Raw genomic sequence first — 17,916 nt, forward strand, 5'->3', positions numbered from 1 at the left:
GGAAAGTCTCCAACTCAATCAGTCATGATCAACAAATTGAGATACAGAGAAACAATGATATTTGGCAGACAGACACAGTTCCCACTCTGCAGGCTGCAGATCGAAGAATATGCTTTTATTTCTCTAACAGTATCTATTAACTAATTCACTGGCATGTTCCTCAGACCTTTGTAAAGCAATCCAAGTCTGTTTGCTTCAGAAATATTCCACATTGATATGAAGTAGAGAACTAATTCAGATATTAGAATGAGTGCCAGTGGAAGATCAATCAATATTTTCTTTTTTTACTGTTATTTTATCAGGTAAGTTGAGTGAGAACACATTCCCATCTAGGGACTGACCAGGACCAACCCTGCTTAGCTTCAGAAGCAAGCCAGCAGTGGGTTGCAGGGTGGTATGCTGCTGGCTAAGCCCTGATTTAACAACTCATGTATATTCTACAAATGTTCTGCTATTACGTAGTTTCTACAAAAGAGCATGCACTTATGATGAGCAATTCCCTGATAGTACAACATGGAGAAAAATCTAGAATAACGCGTGAAGCAGAAATCAAATCTCACACGTACTGGTGTTGCACCCTTATGACCTGGATTACTCAACATTCATCTGCAAAAATGCATAAAATATAAATCTTAACAGCTGAAGACCGAGAAGAGGGCATCTCCAAAGCAAATAAATAGTCTAATAGAATGTCATAGACATGATCATATACAGTTGAAGTGGGAGGTTTACATACACTTAGGTTGGAGTCATTAAAACGTGTTTTTCAACCACTCCACAAAGTTCTTGTTAACAAACTATAGTTTTGGCAAGTCGGTTAGGACATCTACTTTGTGCATGACACAAGTCATTTTTCCAACAATTGTTAACAGACAGATTATTTCACTTATAATTCACTGTAGGTCAGAAGTTTACATACACTAAGTTGACTTTGCCTTTAAACAGCTTGGAAAATTCCAGAAAATGATGTCATGGCTTTAGAAGCTTCTGATCGGCTAATTGCCATCATTTGAGTCAATTGGTGGTGTACCTGTGGATGTATTTCAAGGCCTACCTTCATACTCAGTGCCTCTTTGCTTGACATCATGGGAAAATCAAAAGAAATCAGCCAAGACCTCAGAAAACAAATTGTTGACCTCCACAGGTCTGGTTCGTCCTTGGGAGCAATTTCCAAACGCCTGAAGGTACCACATTCATCTGTATAAACAGTAGTACGCAAGTATAAACACCACGTGACCACACAGCCGTCATACCGCTAAGGAAGGAGACACGTTCTGTCTCCTAGAGATGAACGTACTTTGGTGCGAAAAGTGCAAATCAATCACAGAACAACAGCAAAGGACCTTGTGAAGATTCTGGAGGAAACAGGTACAAAAGTATCTATATCCACAGTAAAACGAGTCCTATATCGACATAACCTGAAAGGCCGCTCAGCAAAGAAGAAGCCACTGCTCCAAAACCGCCATAAAAAAGACAGTCTACGGTTTGCAACTGCACATGGTTGACAAAGATCATACTTTTTGAAGAAATGTCCTCTGGTCTGATGAAACAAAAATAGAACTCTTTGGCCATAATTACCATTGTTATGCTTGGAGGAAAAAGGTGGATGCTTGCAAGCCAAAGAACACCATCCCAACCGTGAAGCACGGGGGTGGCAGCATCATGTTGTGGGGGTGCTTTGCTGCAGGAGGGACTGGTGCACTTCACAAAATAGATGGCATCATGAGGGAGGAAAATTATGTGGAAACATTGAAGCAACATCTCAAGACATCAGTCAGGAAGTTAAAGCTTGGTCGCAAATGGGTCTTCCAAATGGACAATGACCCCAATCATACTTCCAAAGTTGTGGCAAAATGGTTTCAGGACAGTAAAGTCAAGGTATTGGATTGGCCATCACAAAGCCCTGACCTCAATCCTATAGAAAATTTGTGGGCAGAACTGAAAAAGCGTGTGCGAGCTAGGAGGCCTACAAACCTGACTCAGTTACACCAGCTCTGTCAGGAGGAACGGGCCAAAATTCACCCAATTTATTGTGGGAAGCTTGTGGAAGGCAACCCGAAACGTTTGACCCAAGTTAAACAATTTAAAGGCAATGCTACCAAATGCTAATTGAGTGTATGTAAACATCTGACCCACTGGGAATGTGATGAAAGAAATAAAAGCTGAAATAAATCATTGTCTCTACTATTATTCTGACATTTCACATTTTTACTGGGATTAAATGTCAGGAATTGTGAAAAACTGAGTTTAAATGTATTTGGCTAAGGTGTATGTACATTTCCGACTTCAACTGTAGCTTTGAAGGCCTCTCTACAGGGCTTCCCTATACGGAGGGCAAGCGGTGCTTGGGATGTAATAGTGGACTGAATCAGCTATGAAGAGTCAGGCAGTGCTGGAATGAAACACTAATTAAGAAATGCAGTCGTGTGTGCAGGCGGAACTAGTCCTAGCTCTGCTCGCAGCATGCCAATGAAGGCTGGCTTACCTCTCTGTGATCAGGTAGCTCACCATGCCAGGATCTAATTAGACCATCTATCTGCAAAGGGAATGAGATTACAGGACAGTGCTGGGCACTGCGCTGCATTCGTTACGTGTCGCAGTAAAGGCAGGCGTGTAGGTCATAGCTAAGTCATTACGTCTATTCAAATTGGTCAAACTCTGACACAGCGTATTAATAGAACAATACAAAAAGACGACATCAAGCAGACAGCTGCTAATAGTGTTATATTCTGTGGCCGATCCGCTGAAGATTGTTTTTATTAGACTAACGACCAGAAAACCACTTCATGGTAGATGGATGAATAAGTGTTTTTATCAGTATCTTTTCACAGTGTATCTCATCTCCAAATGGCCATATTCAAAGTTTAATCCACTCTTATGCTAACGTACTGTCAGATGGCTCAGGTCATCCAACAAAACTAACACCCAGGATGTAATGAAGATTCTGACTGGTTCAGCCAAGAAACGCTGGCGAAGCACTAACATTCATCATGCCAAGGTGGCATCCGGATCAGACTGTATCAGTCATTTCCTATAACCTACTGGACAGTACCACATCTTCTCACCTGGAAATTGATGTGCTGCAGGAGAGTTGATGATCAGAGCCAAGGAAATTGTGTTTTCATGTTTTTTTCTAACAAAAGGATGGACTTTTCAAGACTGCAATATGTGTCAACAGTTAAGCACAGCTGCAACTATCAGTGTACTACATGTGATGAATAGCAATATGTTATATAATCTAGCTATAATGGCTACAGCCTTGGGGGGGTCAACAGTAACAATGAACCATCAACCTTCGGGGCCCCAATGTCAGTGTGCAGGTCTGCCCATTGAGTCTGTAGTGATAGGATTAGCTAAGAGCCTACAGGGCCACACTGAAAGTAGCCCAATGTCATTGTGAGAGAGGCTGACAGCCTCTGGCTTTGTCCCAGATGGCACCCTATTCGCTATTTAGTGCACTACTTTTTATCAGGGCCCTTGTCAAAAGTACCGCACTAAATAGGGAATAGGGTGCCATTTGGGACGAAGCCTCTGATTCCTCTGCTCCTCGGGACACACTGAAAGGATCCTCACAATGCCAAGGAAGCCAGGCCAGCCAAAATAAGACAAATCTATCAGTCTGCCTGGAATAATGCAGTGTGTGGCAAGGCCAGCGAGCCGCTGTGGAGGTCAGTGTTCCTGTTGGCTTCCTGTCTGTGGGAGACGGCTGAGCAGATCTGGATTGGAATCTCTGATGCAGGGCGGTGGAAACGTGAACACCCCATGGATCACTGTTCCCTTTCTTTTGGTGGCTGTGTGACACACATCACAGTTTCCTCAAAGGTTTTCTTCTGACATTGGATTTTTCCAACAGAACTGAGCGGTAGGACCGTAGGACCCGACTACTTGGCTGTGATGACGTGTACAGGACAATATCAAGTAAGACACAAGGAACGGCTGATTCAATAAAAGTCTATTTTATTGTAGTGCTCTTCGGTTCCAACATATTTAAGAGGAAGGAGAATGGAACATTTATAACGAACAGTTATTACTCAATACTATCATCTTTAGACATTATGAAAACGGTCAACTAGCAAAATGTGTTTAGTTATACAAATACTTCATATTTATATAATTTCAAAAAATATAAATATATTTTCCCCCAAAGTAACTACAGTTTGCTGGTTAGCACTATGTAAATGCATTGCAGGTTATGAATGTTAAAAATATAACAATGATTATGGTGGCCCGTTATTTTGGAACTTAGATCATACTGCATGTTAATAATAGGTAAACATTGTGACAGCCCCAACCTATTTCTGATGTATTTGATACATTTACTATACACAAATAATATAAGTATAATCTCATATAATAAAGTACTGTCTAGTACCCTACTTCACCCATATACCCATTTACTTTAGGCTCTCTGTGGAGAATATGGCCTCAACAAGCCCACGTCATGCCGGACTATCCTTCACATGCATCTCATACAAAGGCATATACAAATCATACAAAGCCATTGTCCACTATTCTACTGCTATAGTTTATATATCCACTGTTCTAAAAGCCTAAGGGAAATAGCCACTAACTTAGCATATACATTAGAATTTCCATTATCAAATGTATTATTAAAAAAAAGAAATAAGTGCTTTGGGGGAATGTCCTTGTGATACCTTAGCTCAGATACTGTCCATTTGAAATGTTCATCCCATTGCATGGGCTCCTCTTGATGTTCAGAGTCTCTTGGCCTATCAAGTGAGGATAGAGGCGGGACTTCATTGAGCGTCGTCGACTGTTCCCGGTTGTCTGGTGCTCTTCCTCATCATCTTCCTCCTCCTCAGCGCTGGATGTATTGCCATTGACCTCAGAGTCCAGATCATTTCTGTTGGGCTCGGGGAAGCTGTCATTCAGGTACTCAATTTCCTCTACACAAGGTGGCTCATCATCCTCGAAGCAGCTGGAGAGAGAAGAGCATAGGAGAGGAGAGGAGAGCAGAAGAGAAGAGAGGAGAGCAGAGGAAAGGTGAGGAGAGGAGAGCAGATGAAAGGTGAGCAGAGGAGAACAGTGGAGGGGAGGGGAGGGGAGGGGAGGGGAGACAGTCAGTTAACCAAAGGAAATGGATGGCTTAATGAAGGGAGTGGAGCGGAGTACAGTAAATCAATAACTACCGTTTTGGTGATTAACACCACCAAAAGCTTCCATACATTTCCATCTCCTCTTACACACTGTGACATGTCAGTTCTACCACCTTGCTTCACAGCACAGTCATAGTTCCCCAGTCATTTCCAGTGAGCCTAAACTCATTGACATCCTTGGCATGAGTCACAGACTCAGGCTGTAACTCATTCATATCCTTAGAGGGGTTATTACAGACAGAAGCAGGGTCTGAGTACTGCAAAGCGAGCATACACCGTAGTAAATGCTGGGTTTGGATTGGATATGTTATCATTGAGATGTCTGATTAGACAACACAATATGTAGTGTCGGGAAAAACGCCACTACTTCCTCAATATCAGAAACGTTGTGTCCAAAAACCACATTAGTGTAATGCTGTTTGAGATTATGCTAGTTGCAATGCAAGCTGAGGTCATGCTGCTGGATTGGTGTCTGTGCGTCAGTGGAGGAGGAAGGGGAGGACCATCCTACTCAGTGATTTTCAGAAAAATAAAATCGTGAAACATAGATAAAACTATACTATATTCACATATCGCCAAATAACTGATTAAATATTTTTTTTGCAATGACAGTCTAGAGTAGCCTCAACAGCACCCTCCAGGGCAGCACCATGATGTAGACGTCCTCCTCTGGGTACATTGACTTCAATACAAAACCTAGGAGGTTCGTGGTTCTCACCCCTTTCCATAGACTTACAAAGTAATTATCACAGTAATTATCCGTACGACATCCTCCAACCTATCAGAGCTCTTGCAGTATGAACTAACATATTGTCCATCCAATCAAATGATCAGATAATTAATCTAGTACTGAAAGCATAAGCTACAGCTAGGTAGCACTGCAGTGCATAAAGTGTGGTGAGTAGTTGGCACAAAGATAGAGAAGAGTTTGGAACAAATTCATTTCTTCCAAAAATTAAGGAGAAGCAGCAGAGAGAGAGAGAGATAGAGAAGAAGAATTTGAAAGAATTTGAAACTGTAAAAGATTAAGAAAAAATCTAATATTTATTGGGTGAAAAGCCAAAATGTGCAGTTTTGGCAGCCAAATATGTGTCCTCCTGCCTCCTGCCACGACAAGATTTTAATATTCTACAGAATATATAGAGTTTATTGGATATGCACCATATCGTGACAAATTCTGAATCCAGTTGCGTCTTGTGGACATACAGTATGTGATATTGGGATTACTTCGAATATCACACATGGACATTTCCTATGTCTGGATTATGACTCATTCAATATCCTGAGATATATGACATCCTATTTTCTCTCATCATGTTGACAAATACTGACTGTATAGGTCGCATATCTGTGTTTTCTCAGCACATTCAAGATATGAAGCGACATTGTTTCCAGATATGCTTCTCTAGGCTCAGGTCCATATCCGGATCTTGATATGCTTTTTGATATGCTGAAAATAAGGACGATTTCTGATGGATTTCTGAGTTTTCAGCACATTATCAATAATTTGACAAACATGAAATCCATATTTTTCTTTCATGCACAAATAACTCCTCAATTCCCTCCAGGTATCACACATGGTATAGCTGGATATAGACTCCTTAGATATTCTGAGATAGGCCTATGTGGACATCTTATTTTCTTTATAAGATTACAAGTACTGACAGTAGGCCTACATAAACTCAGCAAAAAAAGAAACGTCCCTTTTTCAGGACCCTGTCTTTCAAAGATAATTCGTAAAAATCCAAATAACTTCACAGATCTTCATTGGGTTTAACACCGTTTCCCATGCGTGTTCAATGAACCAGAAATAATTCATTGACATGCACCTGTGGAACAATCGTTAAGACACTAACAGCTTACAGACGGTAGGTAATTAAGGTCACAGTTATGAAAACGTAGGACACTAAAGAGGCATTTCTACTGACTCTGGAAAATGCCAAAAGAAAGATGCCCAGGGTTCTTGCTCATCTGCATGAACGTGCCTTAGGCATGCTGCAAGGAGGCATGAGGACTGCAGATGTGGCCAGGGCAATAAATTGCAATGTCCGTACTGTGAGACGCCTAAGACAGCGCTACAGGGAGACAGGACGGACAGCTGATCATCCTTGTAGTGGCAGACCACGTGTAACAACACCTGCACAGGATCGGTACATCCGAACATCACACCTGCGGGACAGGTATAGGATGGCAACAACAACTGCCCGAGTTACACCAGGAACGCACAATCCCTCCATCAGTGCTCAGACTGTCCACAATAGGCTGACAGAGGCTGGACTGAGGGCTTGTAGGCCTATTGTGAGGCAGGTCCTCACCAGACATCATCGGCAACAACGTCGCCTATGGGCACAAACCCACTGTCGCTGGACCAGACAGGACTGGCAAAAAGTGCTCTTCACTGACGAGTCGCAGTTTTGTCTCACCAGGGGTGATGGTCGGAATCGAGTTTATCGTCGAAGGAATGAGCGTTACACCGAGGCCTGTACTCTGGAGCGGGATCAATTTGGAGGTGGAGGGTTCGTCATGGTCTGGGGCGGTATGTCACAGCATCATCAGACTGAGCTTGTTGTCATTGCAGGCAATCTCAATGCTGTGCGTTACAAGGAAGACATCCTCCTCCCTCATGTGGTACCCATTCTGCAGGCTCATCCTGACATGACCCTCCAGCACGACAATGCCACCAGCCATACTGCTCGTTCTGTGTGTGATTTCCTGCAAGACAAGAATGTCAGTGTTCTGCCATGGCCAGCGAAGAGCCCGGATCTCAATCCCATTGAGTACGTCTGGGACCTGTTGGATCGGAGGGTGAGGGCTAGGGCCATTCCCCCCAGAAATGTCCGGGAACTTGCATGTGCCTTGGTGGAAGAGTGGGGTAACATCTCATAGCAAGAACAGGCAAATCAGGTGCAGTCCATGAGGAGGAGACACACTGCAGTACTTAATGCAGCTGGTGGCCACACCAGATACTGACTGTTGCTTTTGATTTTGACCCCCTCCTTTGTTCAGTGACACATTATTCCATTGCTGTTAGTCACATGTCTGTGGAACTTCTTCAGTTTATGTCTCAGTTGTTGAATCTTGTTATGTTCATACAAATATTTACATATGTTAAGTTTGCTGAAAATAAACACAGTTGACAGTGAGAGGACGTTTCTTTTTTTGCTGAGTTTAGTAAATCTTCTCATCACATACAATGCATATTTGACAAATATTAAATCCATATCATTCTTTCAGACACTAGCTATACTTTCAGTATTCCCTCCGGATAAAGTTGCACGCAAACCAAAAGCTAAAAGCACTGTAACTAATAGAATTGCAATAAGAATCACACATTTTCTGTTTTGAATTTGGGCACCACAAATGAGTGTGCAAACGGTGTGTGCTCAAATTGACAACTGGAGAAACAAAGAAGTGAGAAACTGTTCAGAAATGATCTCAAAGAATGTACCTCTAAAGTGAGTAACTAATTTGAGATGATTAGATTGAAGAATTAGATTTTAGTAATTAGATTGAAGAATGTTAGCTAAATCCAGTAGGGCTAGTTAATTAGCTAACTAGCTAACCTTGATAGGGGGGGGGGGGGGGGGGGGGCTAATTGGTAGCCTAGCTAGCTAATAAATAATGAAATTGCCTTCCCTTCAGGATACATTTTTTTACTCCCAAGGAGACCTTTAAAAACATCTAGGCGTATTTTGTATTCCTGGTTAATATAAGCTAACTAACTTATAGCTTGGCTAGCTAGCTTATTCCAGTTAGTTTTCTCATCATGAATGAAGCAGGTAGAGTAGCTACACTATATATACAAAAGTGTATGGACACCACTTAATAAAATTAGTGACTTTTTCAGCCACAAGTGTTGCTGACAGGTGTACAAAATTGAGCACACAGCCTTGCGATCTCAACAGGTAAAATCATTTGGGAGCTGGACATTTCATGATTTGGATTCAGCCCATTTTGATCAGAAATACAAGGATTAATATTACATATCATGTAAGGAGATCTATTGAAATTATATATATTTTATAAATGATCAGGTGATGACTACATATGTGATACATTTCTGAAAATATGCCTAAGTATAAAGGCTTAGATAATAGATACACTACACCTGCTCGTTGAACATCTCATTCCAAAATCATGGGCATTAATATGGAGTTGGTCCCCCTTTGCTATTATAACAGCCTCCACTCTTCTGGGAAGGCTTTCCACCAGATGTTGGAGCATTGCTGTGGGGACTTGATATAGCAGTAAAGGGGGGACCAACTCCATATTAGTGTCAGATATCTGGAAACATATCGATAAATATATTCCCTGATGTTGCCCTTGTTCACAGTGTTTGTTGTATTTTATTCTTCTTAGTTTACCTTTCACTTACTTAGCTAATGCAGCTAATTTAGCCTACTCAATAACCTGACCCAAATAGAGAGGAATGCTATTTATGTTAGTTAGCTTGCTAAGGCTCTCCAACACTACAACTCTTTCAAATCATGGTAATCTTTCGGATTTATACATTTATTGCCACCGGGGATCACCGGTGTAACAGCTAAACTGCTTGCTGTACACTGTACTGCGTGATTGCACACATGGATTGGATTGTGGGTTTACTAATGTGTTAGTTCTAGTTTGTTGGCTATAATGTTAATATGGTGACAACGATGTCGGCTGTGTAGGGGTTAGCGGTTATGGTATGAAGGTTTGGCTTGGAGAGGTCTTTGCGCCTGGTCACAGACAGCTGTTGGTTAGAGGAGGAGAGCACATAGAATTTTACAATGAGCGAAGGGATGATTCAGTATGTGGCTGCTGAAAGTAAACTGTGTGTTCCGGTGATCAGGGGTGTATTGATTTGGCTAATTCTGTTGCAAAACGTTTCTTAAGCAGAAGCAAACAGTGAACTCTGTGTTTGGGTGTTCAGGGGTGTATTCATTTTGCGGATTCTGTTGCAAAATGTTTCTTAAACGGAAGCAAACAGAACGAAACAGGGAGGAACCTACCTGAATTTGTCCAATAGAAATTTGATGATTAATCAAATTAAACCAAACAAAATTGTATTTTATTTGATCGAATCAAATTGTATTCGTCACATGCGCCAAATACAACAGGTGTAGACTTTACCATGAAAAGCTTACTTATGAGCTCTTTCCCAACAATGCAGAGTTAAAAAGTAAGAACATTTGCAAATAAATATAGAAAATAGTATCACAATAAATACCAATAATGAGGCTATATACAAGGAGTACCGTAGAGAGTTAGTGCAAAAAAAGGTAAATGCAAATAGTCCGTGTAGCCATTTGATTAACTGTTCAGCAGTCTTATGGCTTGGGGGTAGAAGCTGTTCAGGAGCCTTTTAGTCCCAGACTTTCCACTCCGGTACCGCTTGTTGTGCGGTAGCAGAGTGAACTGTCTATGGCTTGGGGGGTTGGGTCTATGACAATTTTCAGGGCCTTCCTCTGACACCTACTGGTATAAAGGTCTGGATGGCAGGGAGCCCCGCCCCAGTGATGTACTGGGCCACCCACACCACCCTCTGTAGCACCTTGCAGTCGGATGCCAAGTAGTTGCCATACCAAGCGGTGATGCAGCAAGTCAATATGCTCTCAATGGTACAGCTGTAGAACCTTTTGAGGATATGAAGGCCCATGCCAAACCTTTTCAGCCTCCTGAGGGGGGAAGAGGCGTTGTCGTATCTCATTCACAACTAAGTTGGTGTGTTTGGACCATGTTAATTCCTTAGTAATGTGGAAACCGATGAACTTGAAGCTCTCGACCCGCTCCACTATAACCCTGTCGATGTGGATGGGAGCGTGCTTGGCCATTATTTTCCTGTAATCCACAACCAGCTTCTTTGTCTTGCTGACGTTGTGGGAGAGATTTTTGTCCTGACAGTGTGACTTCCTCCCGATAGGCTGTCAAACTCGTCGTCGGTGATCAGGCCTACCACCGTCGTGTCATCAGCAAATGTATTAATGATGGTGTTGGAGTTGTGTGCGGCCACACAGTCGTAAGTAAACAGGGAGTACAGGAGGGGACAGTTGCAGAGGGAGGTGTTTAGTCCTGAGTTTAGGATGAGCTTGGAGGGCACTATGGTGTTGAAAGCTATGCTGTACTCAATGAACAGCACTCTCACATAGTTGTTCCTTTTGTCCAGGTGGGAGAGTGCAGTGGGAAGTGCAATAGCGTCACCTGTGGATCTATTGAGGAAGTATGCAAATTGGAGGATGTCTGGGATGTTGGTGTTGATATGGCCATGACCAGCCTTTCAAAGCATTTCACGACTACAGATGTGACTGCTACAGATGTTGCTACACCTCAGATCAGCTAGATCCAGGCAAGAGTCACCTTCATTACTCCAATATGTCTCTCGACCTGTGCTAGGTTGTAGCAACCCCATGATGGGTAGCCTAAACCTATCAATGTTACATTGAACTGGGTGAATGGAATATGAATGACAGTCATCCAATATGCTGTAATAGAAAAGGCCATGCTCATAAAATTGAAAAAAATGTATATCCTCCCTTATCTTGAATGGAACAACCTGCTACTGCTGTGAATGTAAACAACACTACCTGTCAAGTTATTCCCATTTTGAAATGCCCACATTAATGCATGCAGAAGCCCATGGTAATCGCTAATGCATAGGCAAATTGTGTTGGCAAAAGTGTGTGTGTAGGCAAATTGTCATTTCTGTGCCGGTTGAAAAGGTGCCAATTGACTCCACCAGCAGTTCAGATGTGTGAAGGATGCTGTGACCTTCAGATAGCCCAACCCTTGATTGACAGCAAACATAAAGCCCTTCTACACTAATCAGATTAGAACACACTGGGATCCACTGGGGACGAGGATGTGACAGGCACACTGATTTACACCATCTCCACACACTCACCTCTTTATGTGCGTGCATGTGAGTGTGTGTGTGTTTGTCTGTCTGAGTGCTTGTCTATTTCTGCTCTGAATGAGAATTAAATAGAAGATAACATATGGTACTGTGATGAGAGGGGCTGTCTGCTTCTCCTAACAGAAAGCAGGATGATTTTTTTTTTTTGGGGGGGGGGGTAATTTCTCTTTTCCAGGAGGGCATCAAGAGTGGCAGGGGACCTATGCTTTTAAAACCTGCCGCTTTGAAAAGTAACAATACAATTTTGAAGTTCCGTGGTTGCCATGGCGCCATGAGGTCGCCTTGGCAGAGACCTCCTGTATATCTTGTAGATAGCCAAGTGTGTATAGATCTGGTCTGGATTGCATCTATTTGTTTAATTCCCGTGAATTAATGGCAAATCAGCTTTCTCACGATAGCTAGCTAGCGATGCTATCAAGCTAGCTATCTAGTGTATTTTGATTCTAATACACCAACCTATTTTGGGCGGGGGGGGTTCTACTACAATTAGGAGGACTATAATGCATGGCGAGCTAGCATTGGCGATTTCATCGGTCAGGAGGTTTGCTCAAGCCATGTGGTTCCCTATTGACTGTTACTCCATCTGTTGGAGGCTTGAAACCCTCAAAACGTTCAACTCTGGCTGAAAATCGTAGTACAGACTCTTATCATATACTGTAGCTGTTTTATTTGAATCTTGATTGTTTGCTTTTTTCAAGCACTTTGAGATTTTTTTTTTGTCATGTAAAGTGCTATAGAAGTTCAATAAATTATTATTCATTGATTATTAATTTTACACCTTAGCACAGTATTTTCAGATTGGTATTTTATTATCAGCTGCCAAGATGTCAGGGGCTTTGAAAGATCATTAAACAATCAGTGGCTCCTCCAAAAGCCTTGCATTATGCTACAAAGTCTACAGGACCAGATGATTATATCCAAAGGGCTATAACTTTCTATGCAAATGCCTGATGTGTCGCAAGTAACCTCTCCCAAAGTCAAATCAAATCAAATTGTATTTGTCACATGCGCCGAATACAACAGGTGTAGACCTTACAGTGAAATGCTCACTTAACCAACAATGCAGTTTTCCTAAATTACCCCCCAAAAAGGTAAGAGATAAGAATAATTAAACAGCAGAAGGAAATAACAATAGCCGGACTATGTACAGGGGGTACCGGTACATAGTCAATGTGCGGAGACACCGGGGTCGAGGTAATTGAGGTAATATGTACATGTAGGTAGAGTTATTAAAGTAACTATGCGTAGATAATAACAGAGAGTAGCAGCAGCGTAGATGGAGGGGGGGGCAATGCAAATAGTGTGCATTAGCTGTTCAGGAGTCTTATGGCTTGGGGGTAGAAGCTGTTTAGAAGCCTCTTGGACCTAGACTTGGCACTCCGGTACCGCTTGCCGTGCGGTAGCAGAGAGAACAGTCTATGACTAGGGTGGCTGGAGTCGGACAATTTTTAGGGCCTTCCTCTGACACGGCCTGGTATAGAGGTCCTGGATGGCAGGAAGCTTGGCCACGGTGATGTACTGGGCCGTACGCACTACCCTCTGTAGTGCCTTGCGGTTGGAGGCCGAGCAGTTGCCATACCAGGCAGTGATGCAACCTGTCAGGATGCTCTCGATGGTGCAGCTGTAAAACCTTTTGAGGATCTGAGAACCCATGCCAAATCTTTTCAGTCTCCTGAGGGGGAATAGGTTTTGTCATGCCTTCTTCATGACTGTCTTGGTGTTAGGTTATCTTAGTGTTCTTGGGCACATGGACTATGGTGGTCTGCTTGAAACATGTTGGCGTTACAGACTCAGACAGGGAGAGGTTGAAAATGTCAGTGAAGACACTTGCCAGTTGGTCAGCGCATGCTCAGAGTACACTTCCTGGTAATCCGTGCGGCCTTGTGAATGTTGACCCGTATTAAGGTTTTACTCGCATCGGCTGCGGAGAGCATGATCACACAGTCGTCCGGAACAGCTGATGCTCTCATGCATGTGTTAGTGTTACTTGCCTCGAAGCAGAGAAGTTATTTAGCTCGTCTGGTAGGCTCGTGTCACTGGGCAGCTCTCGGCTGTGCTTCCCTTTGTAGTCTGTAATAGTTTGCAAGCCCTGCCACATCCGACGAGCGTTGTGTAATCCAAGTCGGTGTGCCTGTTTGATGATTCGTTGGAGGGCGTAGCGGGATTTCTTATAAGCTTCCGGGTTAGAGTCCCGCTCCTTGAAAGCGGCAGCTCTACCCTTTAGCTCAGTGCGAATGATGACTGTAATACATGACTTCTGGTTGGGGTAAGTACGTACAGTCACTGTGGAGATGACATCATCGATGCACTTATTGATAAAGCCAGTGACTGATGTGGTGTACTCCTCAATGCCATCGGAAGAATCATGGAACATATTCCAGTCTGTGCTAACAAAACAGTCCTGTAGCTTAGCATCTGCTTCATCTGGCCACTTTTTTATAGACCGAGTCACTGGTGCCTCCTGCTTAAATTGTTGATAGTAAGCAGGAATCAGGAGGATGGAATTATGGTCAGATTTGCCAAATGGAGGGCGAGGGAGAGCCATGTACGTGTATCTGTGTGTGGAGTAAAGGTGGTCTAGAATTGTTTTCCCTCTTGTTGCACATTTAACATGCTGATATAAATGAGGTAAAACGGATTTAAGTTTCCCTGCATTAAAGTCCCCGGCCACTAGGAGCGCCGCCTCTGGATGTGCGTTTCCCTGTATACAGCTCATTGAGTGCGGTTTTAGTGCCAGCATCGGTCTGTGGTGGTATGTAAACAGCAACGAAAAATGCAGATTAATTATTTTTAGGTAAATAGTGTGGTCTACAGCTTTTTATGAGATACTCTACCTCAGGCGAGCAAAACCTCAAGACTTCCTTAGATATCGTGCACCAGCTGTTGTTTACATATATGCAGAGGCCCCCGCCCCGTTTCTTACCAGAGGCTGCTGTTCTATCCTGCCAGCTGTATGTTCTTAATGTCGTCGTTCAGCCACGACTCAGTGAAACATATAGTAACGTTCAAAAGTTTGGGGTCACTTAGAAATGTCCTTGTTTTCCATGAAAACATACATGAAACAAGTTGCAAAATGAATAGGAAATATATTCAAGACGTTGACAAGGTTGTAAATAATGATTTTTAATTGAAATAATAATTTTGTCCTTCAAATGTTGCTTTCGTCAAAGAAACCTCCATTTGCAGCAATTACAGCCTTGCAGACCTTTGGCATTCTAGTTGTCAAATTTGTTGAGGTAATCTGAAGAGATTTCACCCCATGCTTCCTGAAGCATCTCCCACAAGTTGGATTGGCTTGATGGGCACTTCTCACGTACCATACGGTCAAGCTGCTCCCACAACAGCTCAATACGATTGAGATCCGGTGACAGCGCTGGCCACTCCATTATAGACAGAACACCAGCTGACTGCTTCTTCCCTAAATACTTCTTGCATAGTTTGGAGTTGTGCTTTGGGTCATTGTCCTGTTGTAGGAGGAAATTGGCTCCAATTAAGCGCCGTCCACAGGGTATGGCATGGCATTGCAAAATGGAGTGATAGCCTTCCTTCAACAAGATCCCCTTTACCCTGTACAAATCTCCCACTTTACCACCACCAAAGCACCCCCAGACCATCCCATTGCCTCAACTATGCTTGACAGATGGCGTCAAGCACTCCTCCAGCATCTTTTAATTTTTCTGCGTCTCACGAATGTTCTTCTTTGTGATCCGAACATCTCAAACTTAGATTTGTCTGTCCATAACACTTTTTTCCAATCTTCCTCTGTCCAGTGTTTGTGTTCTTTTGCACATCTAAATCTTTTTTGTTTATTGGCCAGTCTGAGATATGTCTATTTCGTTGCAACTCTGCCTAGATGGCCAGCATCCCGCTGTTGCCTCTTCACTGTTGATGTTGAGACTGGTGTTTTGCGGGTACTTTTTAATGAAGCTGCCAGTTGAGGACTTGTGAGGCGTCTGTTTCTCAAACCAGACATTCTTATGTACTTGTCCTCTTGCTCAGTTGTGCACCAGGGCCTCGCACTCCTCTTTCTATTCTGGTTAGAGACAGTTTGTGCTGTTCTGTGAAGGGAGTAATACACAGCGTTGTACGAGATCTTCAGTTTCTTGGCAATTTCTCACATGGAATAGCCTTCATTTCTCAGAACAAGAATAAACTGACGAGTTTCAGAAGAAAGTTATTTGTTTCTGGACGTTTTGAGCCTGTAATCGAACCCATAAATGCTGATGCTCCAGATACTCAACCAGTCTAAAGAAGGCCAGTTTTATTGCTTCTTTAATCAGGACCACAGTTTCCAGCTGTGCTAACATAATTGCAAAAGGGTTTTCTAATGATCAATGAACCTTTTAAAATGATCAACTTGGATTAGCTAACACAACGTGCCATTGGAACATTTTTATTTTCTTTCAAAAACAAGGACATTTCTAAGTGACACCGAACTTTTGAACGATAGTGTAAGATATTACAGTTTTTATGTCCCGTTGGTAGGATATACAGTACATGCTTTCAGTTCGTACCATTTATTTTCCAGCGATTGAACGTTAGCTAGCAGGACAGAAGCCAAAGGCAGATTAGCCACTCATCGCCTGATCCTCACAAGGCACCCTGATCTTTTCCCGTGAAATCTCAGGTTTCCTTCTCCAGCGAATGACGGGATCTGGGCCTGGTCGGGTGTCTGTAGTATATCCCTCCCGTCCAACTCAGTGAAGAAAAACTCTTTGTCTAATCTGAGGTGACTAATCACAGTTCTGATGTCCAGAATCTCTTTTCGGTCATACGGTAGAAGCAACATTATGTACAAAACAAGTTACGAACAACGCGAAAAAACAAACAAAATAGCATGATTGGTTAAGAGTCGATAAAGCGGCAGTCATCCCCTTTTCAAAACTGATAAGACATACTTTTGCATGGATGTTTCCTCGCTGATTTTTCATTACTTCTTTCTTATTTCTATCTTCATCCCTTTCTTTGTTTCTTCATCTCATCTGTTTATCTTGCGAGTTGATTAGATGTGAAGTAAGGGGCAGAACGGCGAGATCACCCTTACTATTGTGTTAAGATTATTCCTTAAGAGCAATGATGAAGGAGGATGTTAGAGCTCACTGCTAACAGCAAGCCCTGCCAAACCCCACCTGAAATCTTTCCCTTAACAAACGCTTACTCTAAAACACAAAACCTCTTTCATACAAGAAATGGGGACATTTTGTAGAGTAAAAAGGAGTCATCCAGCCAGCAGCTGTGTAGAGAATAAGGACTTGCTCCCAACCTTGCTCCTAGTCACAACAAAAACAAACAATTAAGAAACAAAGCTAACCCTTGAAGCTGTTGCCCCACAATTTCCCAGATTATCCCATAAAAAACACTTTGGTTCTGACTACATTGCATCAACAAAATAAAGTATTTTGTATACACCAGGCTCCCAGTGTCTGGTCTGGAGCGTGAAGTCACAAGCTCTGCTGGTCGGCTACTAACTGGCAACCTATAGTAGCGGTGCCAAAAGTCCTGGTCTGCCTTATGATCAAGTTCGATCCCCACTGTGAATTATTTTAAAGTTTGCTACAAATCGAGATATTTAATTAAATAGTGATCCATTCTTGCTAATATATTTGTCATAACACAGGACCACGTGCTGACACAGACCAATCCCCGGCCAGCAGGCTACGAGGAGGCTCCATTAAACTCTCTCAGGCATGATGAAAACGACTACATCGACCATGATCCTTTGCTAGTTGTGGCCACTTTCACCGTGATCCTTAGCGATTTGTTGGTGCCATTCAGCCCCATTCAGCAATATGGCGGCTTCAAATTCAGCGCTACGACTATATACTGGTTTATGGTATACTCAAGTCATGTGAAAGACACAGCATGTAGATGAGCATACCCTCCCTGCCTTTTGTGCAGTGCAAATTC

General features: G+C 42.7%; 1 protein-coding gene across 1 annotated transcript in view; it reads right to left on the reverse strand.

Moving 5' to 3' along the window:
- Positions 1–3,940: 3,940 nt before the first annotated feature.
- LOC139530132 (cytosolic carboxypeptidase 4) overlaps positions 3,941–17,916 on the reverse strand; it is a 151,654-nt gene continuing 137,678 nt past the window's right edge. Inside the window, exon 24 of the mRNA XM_071326251.1 lies at positions 3,941–4,939. Within this exon, the coding sequence (XP_071182352.1) occupies positions 4,657–4,939 (283 nt within the window). The 3' untranslated portion in view covers positions 3,941–4,656. The remainder of the gene's footprint in view (positions 4,940–17,916) is intronic.

This window comes from Salvelinus alpinus, chromosome 9, assembly GCF_045679555.1.
Source record: "Salvelinus alpinus chromosome 9, SLU_Salpinus.1, whole genome shotgun sequence".
Lineage (NCBI taxonomy): Eukaryota > Metazoa > Chordata > Actinopteri > Salmoniformes > Salmonidae > Salvelinus > Salvelinus alpinus.